This window comes from Psittacula echo, assembly GCF_963264785.1.
Source record: "Psittacula echo genome assembly, chromosome: 14".
NCBI lineage: Eukaryota > Metazoa > Chordata > Aves > Psittaciformes > Psittacidae > Psittacula > Psittacula echo.
The window spans coordinates 820,603-848,231 of NC_137750.1; the positions used below are offsets into that span (position 1 = coordinate 820,603).

Here is a 27,629-nt window from a genome sequence, read left to right on the forward strand (position 1 = left end):
AGCTCTGCATGAGGTGCCTTTGTGCATGAGTATGAGGGAAAGATGCCTCTGCCTGTGTTGCAGCATTTACCTGGGTTTCTGTGGGTTTTCCTACATCCTGAAGCATGGCTGGGGCGGTGCATCATGATGGGCTGGCACCGCTGGATGTTGTGAATGTGTCGCACTGAGCAGCCACTCTTCTGCTCCGCTGAACTTTAAGGGCAGGATCTATTAAGGGGCAGTTTACAGTGGGTAAGTTTAAAAGCATATATATATATATGTAGGGATTTAGTGTCTATCCGCTCTGCACTTGATAAGGCATGGTGGTAGAAAAGATCTTAAATACAGTATCGAGCACCAGTAGTGGCTTTGGCGTATTTATTCTGTTTTAACTGGTAACCCTGGATCCCTCCTGCAGAGGAGGAGTCCATTTGGAAGGGTTTTACTACCCAGAACATCTTCATAAATGCCACGTGTGAGCTGCAGGGAGGGAGCACATCCCAGAGGCTCCATCATGGAAGGTGATGGCTGGTGTGGAGGCTGAGCTGAGAGCTGGGTCTAGGAGGAGGACAGGGACAGGTATGTGTGTGGCAGGGCACGCTCCTGCCTCCATAGCCCTGCTTTGGTGGCCATGCAGGAGGAGAGCCCATCCCTGAGCCACCCAAATGTCAGCAGAAGGTGCCAAACCAGCAGGAGATGGCTGGGGGAAGCTGGAGTTTCTGTTGGGCTCAGTCTGGGTGAGTGAGGCTTCACCTGCTTCTCCTCTATTCTTCCTTTGGTGACATTGGGCAATAAGGGTCATGTTCCTGGTGTTTGGCATCAGTTGATGAAGCAGCCGATGAGCTCCAGCACCGTGGGGCTTCAGCCCGTGCCTGTCCTTCTCGTGAGGGGCCATGCGCTGACCTGCCTTTTGTGCAAGTCCATTTCTCGGCTCGTTTCTTGCTCTCTGTTCTGTGATGCTGAGGCGGGCGTGATGAGGAACAAAGGACGGGGATGAGAAGTCAGAATAAATCCAGCCTAAAGTGCTCTTGCTTGACATTCTATTTCATTTTACTTTTTAAAGCACCCATCCTTGCAGATGCTGGTCCCATGGTTGGGCTGGCCGAGCCCTCCCAGCTCTGGAGTTAATTGCAAGCATATATAGGGCTTGTCTCAAAAGCTCCAGCTCCTGAAGTTTGGAGATTATGCAAGACACTCAGCTTGCAGGACTTTATCTTAATTTTTTTTCTCTCTCTTTAAGCAATAAGGTTTAAACCCTTTTGGTTGCTGGAAGAAACCCTTAAAGTACAAATCTAAAAGGTGATAGGGAAACAGTTCTGAAACAGTAAGGCAAATAAGAACCTTGTCAGGATTTTTCTATGACAAAATGTCTTTTCTCATCAGGCTTCATCCCCTCTAAGTGCAGCATCATTCTTGTCTTCATCACCTGGGCGGCTCAGCAGGGTGGTTCTGTGTTGCTGTGCAAATCCTACATCCCCCTTTAAGAGGTGGCTGCGTTCCGAGGCAGAGAAGAACATCTCCTGCCTGCAACTGACAGTGCAATTTTTAAGTCTTTGAGAGAAAAATGATAACGTGATTAAGACGATTACTCCCTGAAATCCTCTTTTGCCTCTACTTTTGGGCTTTACAGTCACCGTTGCGCGTTATGGGGCCTTTGGGGACCATCGTGTAGCCGTGGTCCTGCAGGGATGGAGCAGAGCAGAGGGAAGCAGCTGCATCCCCTGGAACATCTGCAAGGGAAAATAAATTAGAGATTACATTTCCAGAAACACTGGCATGAATAATCGCCCTTTTTTGGTTTCCCAGGTTTAATTATGAAGCTGCATGAACTGAAATCATCTCCTGGGTCTGCCTGTGCTGGGAGGGAAGCGTTTCGAAGACCTGCAGAGCAGTGACAAGGCAGGGATGCTCCCTGGCTGGCTTTTCCCAGCTCAGTGCCTGCGGCTGGGGATGTGCTGGGTTTAGTGGGTCATCCTAACTCCCAGCAGTGTGTCCTCAGGCTCTCAGATAAGGTGATCCAGGATGGGCCAGGCGTTGGTCATGGAACTACTCTCTATTGAATCTATAACCCCCTTTGCTGTAGCCCCACTGGAGGAGCACCTCTTGGCTTTGCTTTCCAGGAATGCCCTGGCGATTGGGCTCTCCTGGCATGAATCCCTGTGGATTGCGGGGCAGGAGGTTCATGCTCCATCACATGCATGCAATGAGCATGCCTGGGGCTGCTGTGCCTGCAGTGGGTTATCTACCCCGTCAGAAAAAAGCAGGTTTGCTGCTGGTGCAGCACCGTGATGCTGCAAACCTGCCGCATCTTCCCTGCTTCATCCCACTCTTGTATTCCCTGGAGAGAGGGGAGGTACCAAGCTTGGAAAAGCACCTGGAAGGGCAAATGCATGGGATATAGATTGTGTCAGGATCATGCCAGAGACAGATCCCTGTGAGTGATCACCTGCAAGCTGGGGAAGTGGATTCATCAGGTAAAGATGCTCTGAGAGTACCTTTAGCATACAACATCCAAGGGGATGCAAATGTTTCCTGCAGATGCCAGAAGCTAAAGATGGGAGCCAGTTTATGGAATATGGGAGGAAAAAACAAAATCCAATTGAATGTCCAGGATTGTGATGGGAATCCTGTAACCTTTCAGCTGGGTCTGACATGAAGAACCTTTCCGTGTTGGCCCGGTACAGTCAGAGGCTGGGAAGGGGTTACTATTTCCATCCATGAGGCAGATTAATTCTGAGGACTTTCAACTTTCCTTGCAAACAGCCTGAATTAATGTTTTAGGATTTCAGTCCCTGCCTCCTCCCACCCCCCCAAAGGCCAGACCCTGGAAGTCCCATTATGCTCCTGTCAAAGGGGCTATTTCTGGAATTGATGATATGAATGAAGCCTAAAACTCCGCTCTCATTAACGTCTGCAGCTTATCCCAGTGTCACTCCTAAGCTGGTGGGACTCAGTGACGCTGCAGGGGAAGGCTGTCATTTCAACCCAATTTTCACATCACATTTGCACTAAAATTCCCAGGTCTTGCCAGTGCTTTTGGCATATTTGTCAAATACCAGCCGCTGTCCCAGTGAGCCAAGGCTTCACCCAGCACAAAGCAATGACCGTGGGTGGTGGTGAGGGACCTGGTCATGGTCTGTGGGTTTGATTGACCTCTCCGTGACCAGAAAACAAGCAGCAGAGCCAAGGGGTTACCTGGATGGATTCAGGCAGTTTGATGCATTTCTGTGGCTGGGTTCTGCTGCAGGGCTGCCCAAGCACTGGTCCCCACCTTGCCCATGGATCCCAGCTCTCCATCGCGCTGGCTGCGATTTTGGGGGTCCCACCCCATCTCCAGCAATGGCAGGGCATCAACACATTGTATTGGAGCTGCTGCTTTGCTGGAGCAGTGGCACTGCTTTGGGAGAGCTGTAGGACAGGGTCATGGAAGAAGGTGGAGAGGAAAGAGGGGGATGCACGGAGGGAGAAGAGGAGGAATGGCAGAAGCCACCTGGAAATAGCAGAGCACCAAGGGAGGAAATACGTATTAATCCTGTGGAGGAGAGTGTGTGTCCCTGTAAAGCATCACCAAACTCTGCCCTCTGCACCCATTGGTTTGGGTACCTGGTTCCCCCAGCGAAGGGACCATGATTTTTGGAGATGGGTGACGCTGCAGCATAGTGGTGCTTGCTCTCCCCATCCCCAGTTCAAAGAGCAGTGTGTGCTCAGGCTCAGTACTGTGCTGCTGATGGACCGAGCATCGAGCCCATGTCCTCTAGGTTGGCGCTGCCCTCGAGCAACAGCTTTGCATTTAATTCACTTGCTGGTGAATTTGATCTAAACTTCTGCAACCAAATCATAGCAAGCGTAATGCAATATCTTCCTCTTTCAATTATATTAAGCTGGGTAGCGCTGGCTAATTGAATCTGGGGCTCTTGCCTCTTAATTAGGAAAGGTCAGGCTCTGCCGAGTGCAGGCAGGTAGCATGGGGATGGCTCATGGTGGGAAGGGGGCTGAGGGCTCCTGCTCTGTGCAGAGGATGGTGTTGGTAACAAGTGAGTGACTTCTGGGTATTTTCAGGGTTTTTTTTGGTGCTTTAGCTTGTGAATTTTAAGAGTCTGGTTACAACAAAGGCGTTATTGGATTTTTCTGTGTAGCAGAAACACATTTCTTTTAGTTGAAAAGAATCTGAGACCCTTTGTCTGTCTTGACCAACCTGATGGTTGAAATGCGGACTTTAAAGAATGAGTGAGCAGGTGACCCTGGAAAGGAGGGACTCTGACACCCAAGGTACGGAGTGTGTAGGGTGATTACTTGCTGTGTGCTGCTGTACTTGGTGTGTGCACGTGAACCCCTTTATTACTTTAAGCATCAGCCCTGTGGATCCTGCCTGCTCAGCCTGGGCAAATATTTATCTCATGCAGCATAGATTGTGGGCTCAGCTCAGCTCAGTGTGCCCTTCACTCTGAGCTTTGCCTCCTCCTCCTCACCTTAGCTGCTGGCTGAGGACCAGCCACTGTCTCTAGTGCTTCCCAAAGCCCCTTTTGCCCCTTCACTGCCCACACAGCAGCATCCAGCAGCATTCAATAAAGCACCTTCTGCTTTTGCTAATTGAAGAGTTTCCCTTTGTCAGGCTCTCAGCTCAAAGGAGGGTCTGTACAAAGCCATAGCCATCAGCACTTTGTGTGGCTCTGAAAATCCCATTAGCAGAAGAAAGAGCTTGAAGTTTCATTCAGCTGGAAAGAAAAAGAGGCAAAAAAATATCCTTCCCCCTCCCCAACCTTCTGATGTATCAGCTGCACATTAACATACCGCCCTCAGCACTGCTGGGGTCCCTGTCCCGGGAATGTTTAATCAGGGTGATGTGTTATATTGGACTGAAATGTATTTGCTCGAGGGAGCGATATGCTGATGAGTGGGTCTGCGGTTAAAGCTGGGGAAAATAAACCTGCCAGCAGCAAATAAACCCCCCTCCTGCTCTGTGGGTCCCTCTCCTTTCCCACAGGCTGTTTTCCTGCCTGCAGGAGGTTTGTTAGTGCAAGAGGAGCTGGAGTGTGAGAGGGCAGGGACCAGCCCTGGGCTGATGGCATAGGCAGAGCTGCGGGGATGGAATGGAATGAGAGGGGCATTTACCATTGCCTTGCTGGGGACAGGATTGGGAGTGTTGGGGATCTGGGCAGTGGGTGTTTGCATAGATAAGGACTGATGCTACATGCAGGCACTGCAGGGACCCTTTGACGGGTGCACATCTGGTGCTGGTCCCCACATCTGTCTCCTGGGCGCACATCACCCCGTAGGTTGTGTCATCCTGGGGGCTGCACTCTCCTGGTTACTTTTAAGAGAGAGCTTTCAAGGCTTTGCTTGCAATTAGTCACTGGTGCCAGCATGCTAATGGCATTGAGAGGCTCAGCCCTTTGCACTGGATATGGGGCTGTGGTGAGCTTGGATCTACTCATCTGCTCTGGGTGGGTGTTAGGGCTGGTCTAGGTCCTGGAGAGGGAGGAGATGAGGTCAAAGTGGCTCTAAGCAGATGCACATCATGGTTGTATGCTCACCTCTGCTTGCTTGGGATCCCAGCCAGCACCAACCAGCTGCCCACTGCGGCGAAAGCATCACCCAGGTCTTGTGCCCAGCTGAGATGGAGCCCATGGAGGACACCCAGCCCTAGTGCAGGGTCTACTCCACCACCACTAAAGACTGTGCACGTAGCTTTGCCTGTCTGAGGAAGCATCCATCTGTCTCTGCAGGTTTTGACCCAACCAAGCAAGCTACTCCTGAGCCTCCTCCCTCCCCTGCTGAGCATCTCGCACAGCCCTTGCAGACACGTGTTCATTCTGTCACCATTTGGGATCTTACAGGGTTTTTTTCACCTGTTCTTTATGTTCTGAAGGGCTTTGCAGTTCCTCACCGGCAGAGCTGTGGATGAGGCTGGCTTTGCAGCCAGGATGCTTTCCAGCCCCCTGTGCTGGGGAATGCCTGTGGATCCCCACTGGATGCTGCCCCCTCCTCCAGCTGCCCTGCACGCCTGCCCCCACAGGACTATATTTGGGCTAAATATTCCAACCTGGAATGTCTATCCCGATATCCTGTAAGCATTTCTTCCGATTAAAACATCCAGATTGCTGACAAAGAAACCGTGACTCAGCCCCATGTGACTTCCCAGGAATTCTCCCAGGATGGGTGGCAGGAGCTGCGAGCTCCAACCCCGCGCACCCGGCAGGGTGGCACCTGCTGATTCATCCTCACCTTCTTCTTCCCCAGCCTGATAACACTACAGCACGAGCTCCCAAACACCACCCGCTACCGCGTTGCAGCGAAAGCTCTTGTCTGGCAAGAGCCACGCTTATTTTCCTGGAGCCTGGAAACTGCTGCCTGCACCCAGGGGGGAGTGTGGCCCCGACTGCCTGTGGGTTGTGGCAGTCGATGGGGTGTTTTCTGTGCTAGGCTGGAAGACAACCCCAGCACCAGCTCCCTGGGTTTGACATCTCTGTGCCATAGGCAGGAAATGCTCACTAGAAGGATGCAGTAATTGGGTACCAGGTTTGAACCATCCCCATAAGGATTTGCTGCAGCAGCGCACTCTATTCTGCCCCAAAAGTAAGAGCATCCAAAGTGTGTCCCAGCAGCTCAGCTCTTTAAAATTGCTCCAAGAGGCAGCAGCCATGGTAAGGATGGGCTCTGCTGGCCCTCATAGGCTTAAAGGCTTTTTGGTAGTTAGTTAATGGTTTTGACAGTCTTAATTTGAACTGGGAATGAAAAGTTCAAACAGTGACTTCAGGGAAACGCTCCTGGGATAAGCTTTAACATGGTTAATAGAAAATTGAATGTTGTTAGAGTGCTTTTCCGTAAATGGCAGGAGAGGAAATTAAGTGTCTGGTGTGGGGTTTTTTTCTTTCTTTTTCCTAAAAGTTGACATAGTTCTTTTAATTTAATGTTTTAATCCATCCCATCAGTGCTCAGCACTCTTACCATGCAACTTTTATGCTGTAGTGGCTTTCACATTAGCTGTAACCACTGATGTGAGCATGGGGAGAACATGCCAGAAGTTTGTAATGCAGGTATCTAAACAGCAGGCAGGTTTCCATGTGAACCCAAAGTCTGACCTTGAGGAGCTGGTGTGTGCCTTGAATAAAGACCAGAATAACCCTTCTGATGCAGTGCTGGCTGTTTGCGGGTGCTCATCCAGGTCTGTTGCTTCCTTGATGGGTGCTGCGCAGGTGGTTCGAGAGGGTGAGCATGCTGGTGATCCTGCTCAACTGTGTGACACTGGGCATGTTCCACCCCTGCGAAGACATCGCCTGCGACTCGCCGCGCTGCAGGATCCTCCAGGTACCAGGCACGGTGTGGTGGAGATGGCCTCAGGATGTTTAGGTCCTGCCTGCACTGGTGTCACACCAGCACTTAAAAAATGCTGGTTTTGGTGCTTGGATTGAAGGAAGAAGTTCTTTACTGTAAGAGTGGTGAGGCACTGGAACAGGCTGCCCAGGGAAGTGGTAAATGCTTCATCCCTGGCAGTGTTCAAGGCCAGGTTGGACAGAGCCTTGGGTGACATGATCTAGTGTGAGGTGTCCCTGCCCATGGCAGGCGGTTGGAACTGGATGATCTTAAGGTCCTTTCCAACCCAACCCATTCTGTGATTCTATATGGATGCATGTGTGTCATAAGGTAAAGCCCCTGTGCCAGCCCTGATGTAACGAAGCTTTGTTTAGAGTGCTTGGGGAGGGTTAACCGTCCGTAGTGAGCCCAAAATATACCTGTCCCTCTATCCAAGCACCACGCGTGCTGTTGGCCAGTCTTGGATTGGGGAAGGATGTGTGGCTGCTCTCAGTGCTGCCTCTGCTTGGGGATTTTGGCTCTTGGTGGTGCAAGAGGAGACCTTATTGAGCTCAGGTCTCTTCTTGCCTGCCCTAGTGTTGTGCATGCAGTGACGCAGGCGCATCCCTCCTCCCTTCCTTTCTTTTGCAGAGCTTTGACGATTTCATCTTTGCCTTCTTTGCTGTGGAAATGATTGTCAAGATGATCGCACTGGGGATTTTTGGGAAGAAATGCTACCTGGGAGACACGTGGAACCGCCTGGACTTCTTCATCGTCATCGCAGGGTAAGCCCGGTGCAATGGGTCTTCCTCTTCCTGTGCCTCTGTTGTTGTTTATGGAATACTTGACACGTAGTGGATTTGAGGGAAGGTTTGCATCCCTGAAGACTGGAGCTTTCTGGGCACTGGTGCTGTTGGTATTGTCCATCTTGGCAATCATCCGGACCACAGAGGTCCTCTCCATAGCTTGTGGGAGAGCTGATGCTCAGCTCATGGAGAGAGCAGGGCAGAGTGGCAAAAGCTGCTTGTGGTGGACTGTGGCCAGCCCATGCCCTGGGGCTCCTCACTGGGCCCTGGGCTTGGCTCTTCTCCCTCCAACCCCAATGGTGGTTGTGGTTTCCATCAGGCGAGGTTGTGGAGGAGCGGGTGGCTGGGAGCACAGAGCGGCGTGCCAGGAGGATAGTTCACTGCAACGTGCATGATTGCCCTCATTATTGTACTTCTTTTCTTGAGGGAAAGCGACCAAGTTTTGCCTTTTTGAGTGTTTTCCTTTCGGAGGAACCTGGTTTGAATTAAAGGATCTTTGAGCACCCGAGAGTCTCCTGGCGGAGGCTGGAAATCCACATGAAAAGTCCCTGGCCCCCAGCCAGAGAGCTGAGTTTCTTTGACACATGAATCTCTCGCCAGCCCTCGCTTCCCTCCCCGCCTTTCCTTTGGGAAAACAGTGGGGTTTTCATCTTCTGATGGAGTTTAGAGATGGAATTTACTGGTTTTTCCTGGAAAGGAGCAGGGGGCCCTCCTGGTTGGGCTGTTTACCTGGCATGGGTTTGGTGTGCCCCAAGAAGGGGCAGCACTTTGGGCTTTGCTTATGGTCCATTGTTGGCCTCATAGGGTCATGGCAGGCATCTGGGAGAACCGAAGCTGTGGCCTAGTAAAACCAGTAAGGAGGTGCAAGGTCTCCTAGTGCATCCTTGGCCTGGGAAAACTCATTGCCATGGGGTGCTACAGAGACCAAAAGATGTAGTGAAGCTCATGCCACAGACTGGAGGCAGAGATGGAGGGCAGAAAGGCCAAGAGCTGTAACCGTCCCTGGAACCCATCTTCTGCAGAAAGCTGCTTTCCAGCTTTTCCAGACCTTAGGAAAAGGCTCAGTTTCCTCCTGAAGTGTCTGAGCAACATTAGGGGCTGCAGTGATGGACCATTGGACAGAGTGGGACTCGGTGTCCAATTGGTAGGGTTGTAAACATCAGCACGGCCAAGGACTGGAGCCTGCTAAAGCCACCTGGTGTAGTATTTAGTCTTTTATTATTTCTCACACTAGAATTAGGTGTGATGAGGAACCAGATCCAAGCAAGGCCAGGCATCCATATGGGGAGGCTCAGGGGGGCATGGTGCTGGTGCTGGTGTGTTCCCCTCCCAGCCCAGTCCTGGCCATGCCTGTTGAGCTTGCAAAGACTTTGGAGCTGGAGTTTATCCTTGATGTGCTTCTATAGAGACCCTCCCCATGATGGTACCTCGGTTTAGAGGGACATCAGCAGAAACAACCCCAATTCCTATTTCAAAATATAGCTGCATTTTGCTTAAGCAATCATCAAATAACCTCCTGCACATGGATGGGTATTTGAATGTGTGAGAGCCACCTCTTTCCCATGCGGAGTATGGATAGGGTACCCTCTATTCTTCTCACATCCCTGGGAGTGCGCAGAGGCATTTATTTGTTGCAGGGGTTTTGCAGCCTTGTAGCTTGACCCCTCCTGTGACTCCTGCCATGTTGGCTTTGCCTCTCACTAAATGATGGCTCTTTCCTTCATGTGCATGAACTGTTCCCATCTGGGCCCCGTCAAAACCAATTCAGCCGTCAAAGGATCGAACTGGATTTAAATACAAAGCAGAGCCTCTCCTCCCCCTGTGCTCACTTTCTCTGCTCCCTTTCATGCCCTTGTGTTCTCCTCCAGCCCTCGCCCATCCATCCTGGAGTGCTGCATCCTACTCAGAGTATCTCTGCCATCCTGAAGGCTCTCTCAGCCAGCAGTGCCAAGGGCCAGGAAAAGCCAAGGTGGCTGCAGGAATGGGTCAGTGCTGTAGCAGAGGGAAAAAAAAGGGACCCAAGCCCTTTACTAGACTCAAGATGTAGGTCAAAAACACCGAATAAGAGAAAAAAACACTCCAGAGGCAAATCCCAACCAGATAGAGGGAAATTCCTCCAGTAGCCTGAGTGCAGCTCTGCAGTTCCCACACAGAGCAAATTACCCTCAAGGAGAGCATGTGTCAGGGCAATCCTCAAATCCCTGCTGTGTTTGCTGGATACCTGATGAACTGCATTGTGTTTTTATGTAGGTCTTGTGTAAAGGCTTCAGCCAGGTTCCCCAGTGAAATGACAAGGGAAGAGACCTCGAAAATGATGCTTCCATGAGGCCCTGGAGACCACAATGAAGTAGCTCTGCTTCTGCCTTCCCATTTTTTCCCTCCCCTTTTTGTGCAAGTCATGGGAAGAGGGAAGCAGGTCCTGGGCTCCTGCTCGCCTGCTTTCCCTTGATGCTTCCCTTCCCTTGGGATGCAGAAAGTGATGGTAAGGGAAGAGGAGAAGAGGCAGATCCTGTGTGTGTGATATTGAGCTGGGAAGACATGTCACGGTGGGGGACATGTGGGATGTGCTGCATGCCTGCATGTTCCCATGGGCACATCATATAGAAACCCTTCCCAACCACTACCAGTCTAAGGAGAGGCTTCCAAAAAACCTTCTAGCATTTCATCCTCCTCATTCTTTGAGAAGTTTCTGGACCTGTCAGAGGTTAACCTTGCGGAGAAACCTTTTTGTGCATGTTTGCCCCAAATCTGCCACTTGCAGAGGGCAGGGAGAGCCGCTTGGGTGCTGTGCTTGCTCCTGCTGCGCTGCCGGCCACTTTCATGTCATGCCATTAAGTACTTCTCAGCTCTGTTAAACTGTCCAGACCAATCTCATGAGCTCATGGAGAGTAAATGACTTCTTTGTGACAATGTAATGCAATTAGCGATAATTGTAGAGTGTGTAATGTCTGCAACACATCTCTGTAATTACAGTAAAACTTGCTGGAGATGAGAATAGCACTGTATTATCAAAACTCAGCTTAGTGAAACACAGCTTTGGCTGTAGGTTGCGGAGTTGCATGGGGAAAAGGAAAGGGAAAAAAGTGATGAATGGCATAATTATGCTGTGTTATTTTAAAGGAGAGGATTCGGGGAGTTCACTTTTCAGAGCACACTTGAAGGTGAGCAGGCGCTCTTGCCCTCTAAAGAAGATTCAACATGATTTTGACCTTTCCCAGCGTAAGATGGAGATATATCAAAGATAAACACGTGTTTACATCCAAAAATATGCAGAAGTGATTGCAGTTTAGTGCTGACTGAGGCTCGGGCTGGTGAGCTGGAGCTATGGGATGGAAATGCGCCCTGGCTTGTCATTTCAGGACCCAGCACCCTCCGGAGGGCAGGGAGCAGGGATCTCTTCTTCAGTCTATGGGAAGAGAGGAGCCACAAATTGAGACCTACCTGCTCCTCAGCTGGAGCCATCTCCATCCCCAGCCACTTTGCTTGTTTTGACTTTGGTCAGATAAGGGCTCCCCTGAATCTCTGCACCCCCAGGGATTAGGAATGCAGATGTGCTTTAAACCATCCTCATCAAAAACCACCCCAAAACAACAAAAACCCCAATGGTTAATTGTTTTCCCAGGAGAGAGGCTTTAAATCAGGGGATAATTTGGTGCTGTAAGAGCTTACAGGGTTCCTCTCTGCCTTCTCTAGGGTCAAGCAGGGCTCTGGATCCATGCCTATGTTTCTGCTCTCTCCAAGCAGGGCTGTGCATCATCCCGTGTTTGGGTTGTGCGGGTCTGTTGTTACTCTGGGATCAGTCAGTTGTTTGGGCAAGTCTGTGGAGCCCTGTTTGTGCTTTGCTCATTGTAATGGTAATGGGCCTCTTAAAAGACTTTGTAGGAAAGTTAAACACTTGTGGTATATTTTGCTTACAGTTTGAGCCGAGCTGGGGCTGGAGGTGGTTGGCAGCTGCTTCCTGCAGAAACAGACACCGCTGCTTTTTCTCTTTGCTTCCTGAACACTTCTGATGTTTGTTATCATTTTTAACTCCCTCTGTTGAAGGCTATATTAAAGAGTTAGCTCCACTGAACCCTTCATAAACAACCCTTAAGGATGTCTTGCTCCCTCCTGGTTTTGAGTGCTGAATTTCAGGGATCAAATATGCTGCAGGAAGCCTTGCTGTATTCATAGAGAGAAAGGGATGGCGCAGTCCATCTCTGCTGCATCTAAACCTGCATGGCTTCTGAAGAGTTCTTTAGCTCAGGAGCTGGGATTAAGGGTGATGCCGTCAGATTGGTCTCGTGGCTGCAGCAGCCCCAGAGCAAGGTGCCTGCTGGGTGCTTTGGGTGAAGCTTCCAGCACGTGGCCTTCTCCTCTCAGTGCCAGTTCACTTCACAGGCAGGCAGGGCTCTTCTGAGCACCACTTCATCTGTACCAAGCTGATCAAGGGGCTGCTTCAGCTTCCTGGTTCAGACGTGGAAGAAAAGGCTGGCATGGGACTGCCTATGGGAAGTTCCTGCTGCAATATCCTGCTGTGACTGCAAAGGCTGTTCTTTCCCCAGATATTAGTCACTTCACCCTTAAAAAGTTAAGAGAAAGGCAGAGCTGAATGTTTCTTTCTCATCCCCTCTGCCTGTATTGATCCCTCTCGCACTGAAGAGCAGCACCTTGGAGATGTGCCCTCTGCTTCGGGGGGTAATTGCCCGTGTAAGTGGCTGATTTGCACATGCAGTTACCCAATGTGCAATCACAGCCACAGCCCCTCTGAGCTGCAGTGAAAGCTGCACCAAACCCTCTCCCAGGAGCCTGCTGGGCTTTCTGGGATGGATGTGAGTGTCCTGAAAGCTGGGAGCCTCCTCACGGGTCCCCGCTGCATCCTTGGTGCTCTTCGCTCCAAGCAGCAGCGGCAGAACCACATCAAGCTGATGCTCATAATCACAAACCTTTGGGATTCAAAATCTGGGGCTGACTTTCACGATTTGATGCTTTAAGTGGCTTTTGGGAGGATGAAGAGCAGTTGAGACCCAGGGACCAGCAAAGCCCCACAGCTGGAGATGCTTCCTGCTCCACGCAGGAGCCTTCGAAGCACAGCATCCTGAGCAAGCCACATCCCTGACTCACAGAAACCTGCTGGGTAAAAGAAAACCCTCAGCAGCCTCCCCTGTAGCTGGGCTGGCTCAAACCCACCTGTGAAAAGCCTCATCTTTTGCAAGTTTTAGGACTTCTTAGAGAGAAAACATTCAAGTTTCTCTCAGTTCTTCAGCTGAACTTGCTGCTGCTTCAAAAGCCTCATTAGTCAAGCATCCTGGCTGGGACAAGCGGTGCTGCTGGATCCAGCAGGCTGCCGGGTTCATGCTCCCTCCAGTTACTTTCATTCTGTTCAGCTTGATCAAAATGAGTGATTTTAAAGTTAATCAACACCCACAAATGCGGTGAGACCTAAAAAGCAGCTCCTGAGCAAAAGCGGAGCACAGCAAAACCTGTGAGGGCCGGGAGGAAATCTCATTCCAGCTTTCTGAAGATGCGGTGCTGCCTAAATAATGTTCCCTTGCCTTTTCCAGCATCAGTGGCTTAATATCATCCGCTGATAACTGCACTTTGTGGATAAAGGGTGTGTCTATGCCCAGTTTTGGTAACCTTTTGACACTGAATAAATCTGAACCTATCTCTTGCTGGCAATGAGTGGCAGCACTTTGCCTCTGTGGAAAGAGGGGTGGGCAGCTCTCAGGGATGCTTGCCTACCTGCAGGCATCGCTCTGGGTTCCTTGTGTGACCTTGATCACATCTCCTGGCTGTACAGCATCCCCAGCACCCAGCTGTGAATGGGGAGAGTTCAAGCTTTCCTTGCTAAGCGCCCTCAGCACAAACTCCATGACTCTGATGGGTCTTTGAACCATCTTCCGCTTCCTGAGCAGGAGTGATCCTGGGGATGGGAGCAGAGCTCAGGCCAGAGAGGTGCTGGATAGGTGTAGGAATGGCTTTTCTGGGTGAGAAAGCCCCTCCTGTGATGCTTCTGAGCATCACTTCTGTGAGCCTTTCACTGCAGGTAGGGCTTAGGAGATTGTTCCCAATGCTGAGGGTTTTATATGAAAGAAACCTCAGTGTGCTCTGAATCTCTCTATCTCCAGGCAGAACAGGAGTGCATTTCAGCTGCTCCGTCCATCCTGAGCCATCCCTTGTGTCTGCCTGCTGATACCCAGGAGCTTTCCTTCTCGGAGGAGTGTTTGCCAAAGGTTTGCATCAGTGCTCTCTCTGCATCCCACCACCAGCCCGTTATATGTCTGCCTTTGCAGATGCTCTGCTTTTATTCTTAGAAAGCCCTAAATATTTCTGCTTTCCTCCTGAATAACTCCAGCGATCGGGGGTTGCTGATCGCTCTGACGAGTCTCAGCATTTCCTATCAATCCATCCTATTTAATGTTGAGTATTTTCCCAAGCCTTTAACTTGTCTGGGCACCCGGGTGCGTGGCAAAGGTGCTGACAGGCGTCGTGCTTTGCCGTTTGAACAGAAATGACATTTGAGTTGAAGATCCATCGGGGGCTTTTTACACTGCAGAGTTCCAACGTGTAGATGTTATATATGCTGGTAAATGCACGTCGCCTTGCCACTTGGTGACATCCTGACACTCACCCTCCCTGGGTATCTTCTCTTGCCAGGGACATGAACTGATTCCTCCCGTGCATCCCCTTGCTTTGGGAAGCGACCTTCGAGCTGGGAAGTGGTGGGATTCTCATTGGGTTTGCTCTTTAGTGACTGATTTTAACCCCCTTTTTGTTTCCCCCAATAATGTCTTCTCTCAAGGCTCTTGAGCTGTTAGTTATCAGCAACGTGTAGATCCTGTAGTCTAGGTCTGGGGTTGAGCTTGTGGTGCTGTAACACCAGTAGCAGTGACCAGCAGCAGAGGTAGGAGAGCACATCCTGGTTCTTGGTGTTCAAGTTACTGGGTTGTTTGGTTGGGTTTTGAATTTTGGTTTATAATTGTTCAATATGTTAAACCAAAATGCACTTTACAGCAGTGCCCTTTGCAGTTTACAAGCACATGTATCTCCGGGAGTGAGTCTAGAGCTGTCATTAATCAGAAGATGATTTGTCTTGGTGCAGATAACCATCTGCTGCTCTGAATTTTGCTGGTAGCTTCTGTTTTTAGTAATGGATGAAAGAAAAGCTGTATGTTTGACATGGGCTTTTTACCCGAAAGCTGCAAACCGTGCCAAAATCTTTTCCGACAACAAGTGAAACTTCAGAACCACTAAATCCCAGGAGAATTACTGTCCATCTCGTACCTTAGTCGAAGCTTACACCATATGGTAAGTCCTACGCATTGAGGAAGGGGCTGGTTTCGTCACTGGGACCAGGTAGGCTTTTGTGGACATGTTGCCTTCCTCTGTGGTCAGAGGATAAGAACAAACATTTAGCATCCAACATTCATCTTCTGGGACTGTCCCTCAGCTGTGGGTGTCAGGTAAATACAGAGGAATATGTTGAGGTTATTTTGGTCTTGGATACGGTTTGAGCATCATCATCCTCATTAGAGCCTATCAAGAGAAATCAGATGAAGTGTCACCTCATCAAGCGTGCAGTCATGTATGTGGGGGTTAGAGAGAGCAAGCCTTCTCCACTTGGGTGCTCCTTACCTGCTGATGGCCAGGAGGGAGGAGAGTGGGTTTGGCTGATCACAGCAAGAGCAGAAAGAAACCTCCGTCGGCATGGCAAAGCTAACACATTCCCTGATGAATCCTGCGGGATTTCCAGTGGGGAGGGAGGGGCAGCACTGATGCCTTAGTGCAAGGCACCAGCAAAGACTCCTCCAGAAGCCTGATGCCTAATCGGGTAAGATTGATCCAGGCTAGGGCAGGTGTTGAGAAAGCTTGTGACTGGGAAGCAGAGCGCCTGTCTGCAAGATGGGGCTGGAAGAGCTTGTTTTGTTTGGCTTTGCAATATCAAGGCTGAGAGAAGATGTGATTTGTCCTCTGTAAATACGTTGGGTGTGTAAATACCAAGGACAAAACAGCTACAGAATTAGAGAATCAACTAGAAGCTACTTAAAAGACAGCACTGCTGCAGGAACAAATGGCTGTGGCTTGTCCTGAATAAATTAGGGTAGGAAGTTAGGCTTCTAACCATCAAAGTTGGAGGAAGGGAACCACCCAACCAGCTTTGAGATGGAACTTGAGTATTTTCAGAAGAGATTCATATCCTGTGGTTGCCTTTGGCTGTGCCATGAGCAGAGTGAGACAGTGCTGGGGCACCCCAAGCTTGCAGCAGTCCAAGTGCATCCTCAGACTAAGTCATGTGCAGGTTCCACCGCAGTGTCATGAGCTGTGAAATAACCCCATCAGGCACAGTGTAGGAGCACTGGAAGGTTCCTTGGTCCATGTTTGCTCCATTTATTATCTACAAGTGTCATCAGTTTTGATTTGTGTGCTTGCCTAACCACTGGAGACCCACTTGCCAATGGTCTCTGCTGGGTAGAGCTGGCATGGCTCAGTGTCCTCTGCTGCACACCTTCCATGCCCCGTGGAAAGAGTCTGCACCAAGGGATGCTCCTTTCTCCTTTTCAGGGCTGTGGTGGTGCTCAACACAGCAAACCCAGATGTGTTAAGGAATCTGTGCAATTGTTAAAGTGGGGCTGTCAGGAAATTGTCCCCCTGGAGTGTGCAACCACTTCAGATTCTTTTGGCCTGGACCTGTGCAAAACACAGTAACCAAAGCAGATGACAGACAGGGAAAATCTGTGTCTGTGTAAGCTGGTGTGTCACATTCTTGCTCATTGACTTTATCTGATACGCAAACAACCCTTAATTAATTCCTCTGGCAAACTTTCCTGGTGGAAGAGATGCAGTAACAAGCCCCCCTGTGAGCGGCTGGTGTATAATGTTTGATTTATAATGTTTGATAATCTAACATTTCTCCATGCTCCTCCGCATTCATGTCTCCCGCAGGATGCTGGAGTATTCCCTGGACCTGCAGAACGTCAGCTTCTCAGCGGTCCGCACCGTCCGTGTCCTGCGGCCACTCAGGGCCATTAACAGGGTCCCCAGTAAGTCAGATCCTTATTTCTCCTGGTTGATTCAAGTTCTGTGTATCTGTGCCTAAAGATGGAAGATGCAATCTTGCATTGTAACTCCAAGGTTCACACAAGCATGGTAGTGCCAGGTCCTACCACCACGCTCTGGTTTCCAGTGCCTGTCATTTTTCTGCTTTAAGTAATATTCCTTTTGACACCTGTGGCATCAGAGATGAACCACTAGCCAGTAAGATATCCAGCACTGCCTTCAGACACCTTTCTGTTTCATCTGAAGAGGGTTTCAAGAGGCTGCTAAGGTGAAGCGATGCTGGTGATAAGGATTGACTGAGCCAAGCAGGGGCTGAGCTAAGGTTCTGAGCTATGCAGCTTCCACGCTCCCTGTGCTACCCCATCCTTTATGGGGTATATATACCTGGAGTATGCATATATAAATATGTATATGTGGTATAGATAAATACCTGGAGAAATGGGGGTGAGGAAGTCTTGTTGTGAGTGGCATTGCCTGCTCCTGCATGGCAGCCCATGATGGTAACCCAGCCCTGTGTACTGAGAGGCATTGGCCATTCCAAACCCAACCAAACTGCCTAGGGAGCCATTCCCGCTGTGCAGTGCTGGGCAAAGCCTGGAGCACTAAGAGGTGCTGGGCAGTCCCTCTCAGATGCTGTATGGATCAGGTGTATTAAGTACAACTGCATCAGAAACGTCATTTTCCTGATCCTACAATCCTAGGTATCAAATCCAGCATTGTTCCAGCCAAATTAAATCCAAGTCCAAACTCCCCTATCCAAACTAGCCCAATGCCTTGATGAACACTGATCAGCTCCGGTTTTGATTGCTGGTGCTGGAGGTGCCTGGGGTCTGTTTATTTTTCTGGCCTTGACTCTTGAACTTAATCTGGCTTTGCTGCTGCTGCTGTTCCAATCATTACGGTAGCTTCAGAATCCTGTTTGCAATGGGTTTTTTTTATCCCCGCTGCTGACCTGATGGATGGCTGAATTCATCCACCACTGTCTAACTGGGGATGTAATTCACTTAATGTATTTTGAAACCCCGGGTAATTTATCTTGGCTTCTCTGCAGCGCAGTTACAATGGGATAGAAATGTAAGGTGGGGGAAAAAAACAGAGGTTTGTGTGATGATAAATGCAGTAACCACAGAAAGTCATTTCAGTTAATTAGGAGTTGATGCAAGGTGGTTGTTCCCTAGTAGACGAGTAGAAGGAAAACCCTGATAGAGGAGGTGACAGCATCAAGCAAAGAGCTCTTGCTGAAGTATCCAAGTAAAGGGTGCAACAGTAAAGGTTTCTTTAAATGAAAATCAATATAAGCGAGTGAGAGAATGCAGAAGATGGGGAAAGGAGGAGAGCAAGAGATGAGCAGAATATTACAGAGACGTCAGATGAAATCAAGTTTTTTGTGTGTAAATGTCAAGTCGAAGTCACCCTCAATTTGTCTTTGTTACAGAACTGGCTGTTCCTGAACTTGCGAGAATTAACTGCCAGGGAGAGTCTTGTATTTTAAGGAAGAGTGGGGATTTAGGGCAGAGGAGCGGAATTAGGGAGGAAAGGGAATTTTAATATATACTGAGTGGGGAAACAAATAAGACTGAGCAAGGGAGAATGTCAGAGTTTGGTCTCAGGGAAGAAAGGAGACATGTAATTGCTAGAGAACTTTAGGAGAGGACTTGAGATAGGGAGTGAAGAGAGAGGAGCAGGGAAGGTTGGTTGTGTGCCCAGGAGCAGGGTATGGAGGCAGGGGGGTTTCCCAGGGGCTTTGTTGGGAAACCAGATGGAACCAAGGAGCTGCAGGTGTTTGAATCTATGTGTGGTTGACAAGGATGGTGGTTGGGAAGGCAGTGCAGGGAAAAGTATGGATGGAAAGGAAAAGGTCAGGAGGACATAAGAAAACTCAGCGTGGGCTTTTCGCTTCAGGTATGCGCATCCTGGTGACGCTTCTTTTGGACACACTGCCCATGCTGGGGAACGTCCTCCTCCTCTGCTTCTTCGTCTTCTTCATCTTTGGCATTGTGGGAGTCCAGTTGTGGGCAGGTTTGCTCAGAAACCGCTGCTTCCTCCCTGAGAACTTCAGCATGTGAGTCTGTGTAGGCAGCAGAAGTGTCTCTGCAGCTTGGGCGAGTCTGTCCCTTCAGCAGATAAGGATATCCATTAAAAAGCCTTTGTCTTCTCTAAATGCTCCCTGCTCCTAAATGCCACCACAAGTCCTGCTCAGGTACACATGGCCAGGACAGTGAGCTGTGATACTTTGCCAGTCGAGTCCTGCAGGACTGTTCTTAAACCCTCAGCCAGCACTTGGGAACCTCTCTGATTGATAAGAGCCAACAAGATCCCTCTGAGAATAAGAGTTCAAGCTTCCTAAGTTCAGCATGTCATTAATGTGTGACCTTTTCTGCATTCATCGGGACTCTGAGGGCTGAGTCCCGTTCAGCATTTGGTGGTGGTTATTGGTATGGCATTTGTAGTCCCACCTAAACCCCAGGGGAAGCTACAGGAGCTGCCACATTTTGAGATGCTAGGTCCTTCTCAGTCTCAGAGCAGGAGATGGTCCTCAAGTGTCTGTTTTCTCAGAGCCCTGGATTTTAAGGCAAAGAGGACTATTGTGATCAAATGGGGTTTTGCAGCACCCAGTTTCCTGGCCAGCCGGCTTGCCAGATGTAGGAATGTTGGAACAACGGTTGAAATATCTGGTGGCCATCAGCTTCTTTGAGACTGTAATTTCCATACCTGTTCTCCTACCTTCCTGCTTTTTCCCACCACCTCCCTCCCTCTGAAGGCTAGAAGAAGGACAGATAACTGCAAGCCCTTGATGGCTGCTCTACCAAGCTCCAACACCCCTGTCACCACCTTTCAGTTGACTCTGGAGTTGATCCAGCTACATCCATACCTGGATGGAGAAGCCATGCAATGCCAAGAGCTCTTTCTTGCACACAGCAGGACCACAATGCTGATGCTGTGGCTGGGCTTGCTCTCGGGTCTGGAGCTGGCATGATGCGCCTTTTATCCTCTCCCACACATCTCCTAATCAATGCCACCCCTCCTGTAGATCATGCCCTCAAAGGGCAGTTGGAAGAGTCATTTCCAGGGCACGTCCCTGTTAAGTAAATGGCAGCAGAGCAGGGGCACTGCCTCACCACTGAGTAAATCCAATAGAGCCACAGGTTTGGGTGCTGTTTAATTGAGCCAGAGTTCCAGGGGTTTAAATAAGCTTTGAGGGGTATTAAAGGCAATTCTGCAGGAATTAACCAGGCTGAACTAGGCTTAAAAATATCTTTGCAAGCTTTAGTGGGAGTCTTGGCAGCTTTAAGGAGATAGCTGTGTGCAGAGCAAGAAGCCAGTTTCTGGCTGGCCATGGGTTGTTTCATTTCCCTGAAGAGTGTTTGCTGTGGTAAGGCCACCCTCAGAGGGAATTTAGAGCTTATCTATGCACTGAACAGGCACTGTGACATGCAGATGAAGGCCTTGTCTCTGGTTTTCAGTAAGCTTGGGAGGTACTTGTACATAGAGTCTTCCCAAGCAATTCTCAGCCTTTTCAGGAGGACAGGAGATACAGGAGCTTAAACCACTAATTTCCATCTTACTGCAACAAAGGCATTTCAGTGAAGCCCTGCTGGGCTGAATCCTGCTCTTAGTCCCCTAAAGTTAAAGCCAGAGCACTTCCAGATGGGTTACTCTTAACAGTATCATTAGAGAGGTTGCTGAGTGGCCAAATGCACTTGCCTCAGTTTCCCAAAACCCAGTTATTGACATCATCTCACCCAGTGCGGCTGCAGAAAGCTCGAGAAGGTCCCTTTCAAAGCTCTAAGATCCATAATAACAGATGTTGGACTTCGCTGTCACAGTTGTTACCTTGTCAGACTGCCTGCAATCAAGTGTGCAAACCACAGCCCTGTCTGGACTCTTTCAGCCCCTACACGGTGGATTTGGAGAGATACTACCAGACAGAGAACGAAGATGAGAACCCTTTCATCTGCTCCCAGCCCAGGGAGAATGGGATGCGCTACTGCCGGAGTATCCCAACGCGGAGGGAGGAGGGTCTTGAGTGCACCCTGGATTATTATTCCTACAATGACACCACCAACACCTCCTGTGTCAATTGGAATCAGTATTACACCAACTGCTCCGCCGGGGAGCACAACCCCTTCAAGGGAGCCATCAACTTTGATAACATTGGCTATGCCTGGATTGCGATATTTCAGGTGAGCATGGGCAGCTATAAAGTGGTGATTGGCATTGACAGGAGCAGGATTTGGCTCCTCAGTGTCTTATACTGCACCAAGACCAGCTGTGGGGTGGTCAGAAGTGACCCAGCCAGGAGAAACATTGCTTGTGCACTTGGTGTTGTAACTGAGTCTTGACTGCTTCGTTTTCCCTTCCTATCTCCACCAGGTCATCACACTGGAAGGTTGGGTGGACATCATGTACTTTGTCATGGATGCACACTCTTTCTACAACTTCATCTACTTCATCCTCCTGATCATTGTGAGTAGCCTTAGGGGAACATGGGCGTCTTCCTGGCATGTGGAGTGACCCAGATGAACAGGGCAGATAATGCAGTGAATATAGAAGCTGATGTAGAAACCAGCCTGCTGGAAAATGTGCAACTTCAATACATTGTGCTGCAGCTGAGTTTTGCTGTGAACATAAAGGAAGGAAAGATGTGCTTCAGCTGTGGTGGATACATTTCTGTTGTGCTCCAAGGTTCTCTGTCTTTGTTGCCACCTTGAATTTAAGTTTAAAAGCAGGCAAATTTCCTCCAGTCAGGTTTTGAGCTCTGGAAGGGGAGGAGGCTTCCCAGAAATTCCCCATGTTGAAGGACAGAGACAGAGAGGACATTCCAGGGAAACAATCCCAAACTTCAGAGAGCACATTAGGAAAGGAGGGAAGAGATTACTGCCCACAGCCCACCCACGTGTCACAGCATCATCTGAGACCACCCACAACAGAGCCAACAAAGAGTATCTGTGGGGTGGGCTCCACGAAGGGCTTCATCCATGCAAGTAGAATTGACTGCTCTGACTGGCTGAGCTTGTTGTATAGACTCTCTTTATAGTCAAGAGAGAAAAATAGGTGCTTTAAGGGAGTGATTCATCTCTTCCAAAGGTAGACTTCCAAAAATTAGATGCATTGCAGACTTCATGTGCCTATTTCTCTCTTGACTGTAAAGGATCATTAGGTGTCTCACTTGGATGTATGTGAGATAAGTGAAATGAGTCCCTTTCTTACTTTCTAATTTGACTAAGCCCAGCAAAATAGCTGCACGTTGTCCATTAGGCCATTGTGGGGATTTCTGCTCATCATGAAACCAGGACTCAAACCCTGATGAGAGAAGATAGAAGGTCGTTTAGTCCATGATGGTTTTTCTAGCTCATCTAATAGCTTCCCCAGAAAAGAAACGATCCCTTGCTCTCAGCATCCCCGAAATGACGGGGAGGAAGGACAATCAGTGCTTTTCCAGATGCCGTGCGAGTAACGTTAGCAGTGTGTGATAGTCCGTTTGCATGTCAGTAATTCCCTGTGATCCAGGCTGGGCTCTGCAGAAGGCAGAACCTCATGAAACTCTGGCTGGAAATAAACCCCCCAGGCTGTGGGTACAGCCCACTGATGCCCTTGCATAACAGTCACCTGCAAATCCCGTTAGCAGGGGAAAGGGATCTGCTTGCAGGCTGCCCTGACGCTGCCAGGAAGAACGTTCCTATCAGGAAGCCTCAGTGCATTCATCAGTAATGCCACTAATTGTGATAATTACAACCGCTGTCTGCGGGGAGAGAAAAACATCATCTTAAAAGAGCAAAAGCTTTTTGTCACAAGAGTCTGCTCTCGTCTGTGATCTTTGACGTGCTCCGTGGAGCGCTGGTGTGGGGGTTTCGGGGGTGACTCAGTCCCCCCATGGTGCTGGCTGATGGTCCCTGTTGGGTGATGCAGGCGATAGAGCTGGATGGGATTTGCTCCATCAGCAAAGCTGGCTGATGTCTCCTGTTCCCCTTAGGTGGGCTCCTTCTTCATGATCAACCTCTGCCTGGTGGTGATAGCAACGCAGTTCTCCGAGACGAAGCAGCGCGAGAGCCAGCTGATGAAGGAGCAGCGGGTGCGCTACCTGTCCAATGCCAGCACCCTCGCCAGCTTTTCAGAGCCAGGCAGCTGCTACGATGAACTCCTCAAGTACTTGGTTTACATTGTCCGTAAAGGCAGCAAGCAGCTTGTGGAGCTCTACCGGGTGGCAGGGGTCAGGATGGGCTTCCTCACCAGCCCCACGAGCAAAGCAGGATCTGACCGGCACTCCAGGAAGCACCGGAGGAGGAAGAGGTCCTCAGTGCACCACCTCATCCACCACCATCACCACCATCACCACCACTATCACCTGGGCAATGGGAACCTGCGGGCACCTCGTGCCAGCCCTGAGATCAGCGATGTGGAGACCAGCTCACTCCACAATGGGACCAACCGGTTGATGCTCCCTCCTACAGCATCAACTGCCCATGGGGCTCCCAGTGCTGCTCCCAGCAACACCGAGTCTGTTCACAGCATCTACCATGCTGACTGCCACTTCGAGCCGGTGCTCTGCCGGTCATCCCTTCCGCAGCCAGGCCTTGGCTTGCCAAGCCCTGAGGGGATCCCCAAGAACATTGTGGGCAGCAAAGTGTACCCCACGGTGCACCCCAGTACCTCCCATGAGATGCTGAAGGAGAAGAACCTTGGGGAAGCAGCGGTTGGTGGTGGGAGCAGCACGCTGACAAGCCTCAACATCCCACCGGGGCCATACAGCACCATGCACAAGTTGCTGGAGACACAGAGCACGGGTGAGCCTGGGGCCAGGTGTCAATGTAGGGTTGCCTTGTAGAAATACAAGCTGTGACCTGATTTATTTCTCTTTCTGCAGGGTTCTTTTCAGTCCACGTTACAGAGAAAGGCGATAGCTTTCCAGGTGAGGCCAACAGAAACCTTCTGACATACCTAATGTGTTTTATAGCCAAAATCAGCAGAGTTTTCAGCATCCTAGATTTCATACTTGCAAGCATCCAAGGGAAATTGATGTTTTCATTGAACCCATTTTCTTTACCATCCCCCAAAACAATTTATTCTGCAATTAATTTCTCTCCCCAAACTAACTTAATTTGCAATTACAGGGATCACCACTTCCCAAATAGGCTAGAACTGGCCTCAGTGAGCCTGGCTGCTTCCAAATGGTCACATTCCTTGCTGAAATGCAGGGGTTGGAGGTGGCTGCACTGCCCAGCACTTGCTGCAAAGCCTGGGGATGGGCACTCTGCAGATTTGAGTCCCAGCACATCCCTGAGCACTGCGTAGCTCTGTTCCCTATGGCACATGAAGCTTGGGGATATCAAGTGTCTGCTTTGCTCAATGGCAACTGCAGATGCTGAATATTAAGAATCTGTGATTTGCTCAGGAAGCCCATAACAGAGCCAGGAGCTGAATGCAGCCTTCCTGGATCAGGGGTTTCATACCTTCACTGCTAGATGCTCTTTCCCCCTCCACATCCTGAGGTTTGGAAGCTTGGGCCAGTCTTGTCCAAACCCTCTCAGCCTCCAAGCAACATTTCTGGCCAAGCTTTCCCAGACAGTGAATTCCTTTTCCATCCCACCACAGTGGCATTGACCTTTCCAGCCAGGAGCTGTGCAGGGAAGAGCCAAGTCAGATTCCCAGCCCAGAGACTAAACAGATAGAGCTGGGCTCTGAGCTGGTTTATCGCTGGGGTTTTATTCTCACTGCTGCCTGCTGCTGTGCAGGAGTCAAGCACGTGCTTTGCAGATAGCCTTTCCCCTTGGCCAGATGGTGGGATATGGGGGGAATATCCTGCTGATATTGTCACCCAGGAGCCACCTGGCAGCTGGGAGCTGCTGTTGAGGGCAGCACATGGAGGGGGAAGCTGGTGATTTCGGAGCATCAGCAAACAGCGGGAGCAGGAAAGGAGGCTGCTACAGCAGTGCTGCTGATAATTACAGCCCGGAGCCTGCCGGGGCCAGAGAGATGATTGCTTTCTCCTAGCCATAATGGCCAGAGGTGTAACGAGGTGAGCTTAGGGTCCTGGGCAGCCCTATCTGCATGGGGACAGCAAAGAGGGCTCTGTTACTATGGAGAAGGCGCTCGGGGAGCCCAGGTTTTGCCTAGGACTCTTTAACCCAGCAGAAGCCCTTTTCCCATTAGGAAATGCCTGTCGTGTCAAGGGCATCAGCTTGGTGCTAATGGGGACTGGGGGTTGCTCCAATGGCTGACGGGCTGCCATGCCCCTGCCCCACTGGCATTCCAGGGCCCTGCCAAAGCTCCTGCAAGATCTCCAGCCCCTGCACCAAGCTGGACGGTGGCTCCTGCAGCCCCGAGAGCTGTCCCTACTGCCTCAAGGCGCTGGCAAGTGAAGCCGAGCTGACGGACAATGAGACAGCCGACTCGGACAGCGATGGGGTCTACGAGTTCACGCAGGATGCTCACTACAGCGACCAGCGGGACCCGCAGCGGGGCAGACCCCGTGCCAGGAGAGCAAGCCGGGTGCTGGCCTTCTGGCACGTGGTGTGCGAGACCTTCCGCAAGATCGTGGACAGCAAGTATTTCGGCCGTGGCATCATGGTGGCCATTCTCATCAACACGCTGAGCATGGGGATCGAGTACCACGAGCAGGTGAGTGCTGTAACAGTGGCTCTTGGCACAGCAGGGATGCGGGCGGTGATGTGGGTCTAAATCCATCTGCCAGTGGGATGGTGAGAGGCATTGGGATGCTGTAGGAAGGGTCTCAGGACAAAGCAGGGCTGGCTTTTTCTCTCTGAGCATGCTTTTAGCTTGCAGGCAGGGGCAACAGCAATCACCCCAGCTGGTACCTGGCTATGTGACCTCCTGCATCCCAGCTCTGACAGGGATATTCAGCACTGTGCCGAGATGGCCATCAGCACCATGCCCTGCTGGGTTCTATGGTGCAGAGCCCAAGGAGAGGCACCAGCCATTTGCCACTGGGTTTGTGCCAGCCCAGCAGCATTGGCTGCAGGCAGGGAAGTCTATTGAATTTACAGTCCCTGGAGAGGAGGTAACAAATGCCTTTGCTTCCTCGGTGAACGCTCCAGCAATAGTCCAAAATAGACTCATCTCTGGCTATTCCTCTGCTTGATTATCTGAGTCCTTGCAGGCAAGAGGCTGCCTCTGTTCCAGCCTCTCGCACACTTGTCACCTAGCAGAGCTTTTTGCTATATATAGTCATTAAGAAAAGGAGTTGCTACATTCCTCTTGAAACATCTCCATAACGATGACAACAGCTCTGCTTTCGGCGAGGCTTTTGCCTCCCTCTGGTCTCATGAGGGTTTTGTGGCACGCTGCTGGCAGCACGCCTGGCATGGTGCGTCTGGTCCTGCTGCAGGCATCAGGTGGCTTGGTGCTGCAGGTGCTCACTTTGTATTTGGGGTGATGAGTTTATTAGCAGGGATGCTGAGATGCTGCAAAACCTTGTTAGATACTCCTGCAGTGTTCAGGAGCTCCCGCTGACCAGCATGGTGCTGCTCCTGGGATGCCAGACCTCTCCCAGACAGACACAGTCACTCCTATCCCAGGGCCAGCCTTTGCTGGGACCTCCCTCATATCTTCAGTGATGGCTTTTTACTCTTCTCCCTTCCTGGCATGTTTCATGTTTACAGTGGCTAGTTGCATGCAGAGATGTTTCTCCCACAGTGGCAGTGGTGGTGGCTTGAGATCAACTCCAAGTTCCTGTGTCCCCCTGTGGCATTAATGCCTCAATGACCGAACACCAGGGAGACATGGCTGTGCTGAATGTGTCCCTTCCAGCCAGCACCTTCTCCCTGACATCCTAATACAGTCTGGCTGGCTACCCGTTGTTTTCAGTACACATTAAACAGCGACGCGCTCTCCAGTCCTGTAGGTTTCACCTTCGTGTGCTGCCCTTGGTGGGAGCTCTGCAGGGAAGCTTGAGTGATTCCACCTTTATTTAATAATAGCAGGAAGATAATCTCCTGAGAACCTGGGGGGAGATGGCTCTTAGAAACCAATGAACAGTCATATTCCTTCCTTGGCTGAAAGGCGAAAGCAAATCCGCTGTGCCTGTCCAAGGCAGGGATTGTTAAGGTTTGTTGCCCTTTATCAGGAGCATCTTTGGGAGATGCTGGGGTAGGCTCTCACCCTGCATGTACATCCTCCTGCGGATGCATGGCTGAGCAAGCTCCCATCATCAAACACCCTAAAGGCAACACAGCTCCTTAATTCTTTGGCTTGAGGGAAATGGGACAGTGGGATGCTAGCCTCTGCCCTGGCCAGTGATGAGTCCCCAGCATTGCAGCTGGATGGGAAGTGACAGATTTCTGTGATGGTTTCCGGGTAACAAGGAAGGGAGCAGAAAAGCGTGGGGGGACTCCAGATGCTGTGGGTGGTTGCTTGCTTTGACGGTATTTTTGAAGCTACTACTGCTCCAGATTCCTTTCTCCCAGGCATTTAGAGTGAATAGCAGAGCTTGTTTTTATTAGTTCATCTGCTCAAAGTGGCAGCAGAGAGGTGTTTTTCTGTAAACTCTGGAGG

At 50.3% G+C, this 27,629-nt stretch overlaps 1 protein-coding gene across 1 annotated transcript in view; it reads left to right on the plus strand.

The window, feature by feature from the left end:
* CACNA1G (calcium voltage-gated channel subunit alpha1 G) overlaps positions 1–27,629 on the plus strand; it is a gene marked incomplete at both ends in the record, with an annotated part of 137,925 nt that overhangs the window by 37,225 nt on the left and 73,071 nt on the right. Inside the window, 9 exons of the mRNA XM_080629628.1 lie at positions 7,176–7,287; positions 7,924–8,057; positions 17,004–17,101; positions 19,020–19,179; positions 21,010–21,301; positions 21,492–21,584; positions 23,092–23,902; positions 23,983–24,027; positions 25,372–25,736. Coding sequence (XP_080485754.1) covers positions 7,176–7,287; positions 7,924–8,057; positions 17,004–17,101; positions 19,020–19,179; positions 21,010–21,301; positions 21,492–21,584; positions 23,092–23,902; positions 23,983–24,027; positions 25,372–25,736 — 2,110 coding nt within the window. The remainder of the gene's footprint in view (positions 1–7,175; positions 7,288–7,923; positions 8,058–17,003; positions 17,102–19,019; positions 19,180–21,009; positions 21,302–21,491; positions 21,585–23,091; positions 23,903–23,982; positions 24,028–25,371; positions 25,737–27,629) is intronic.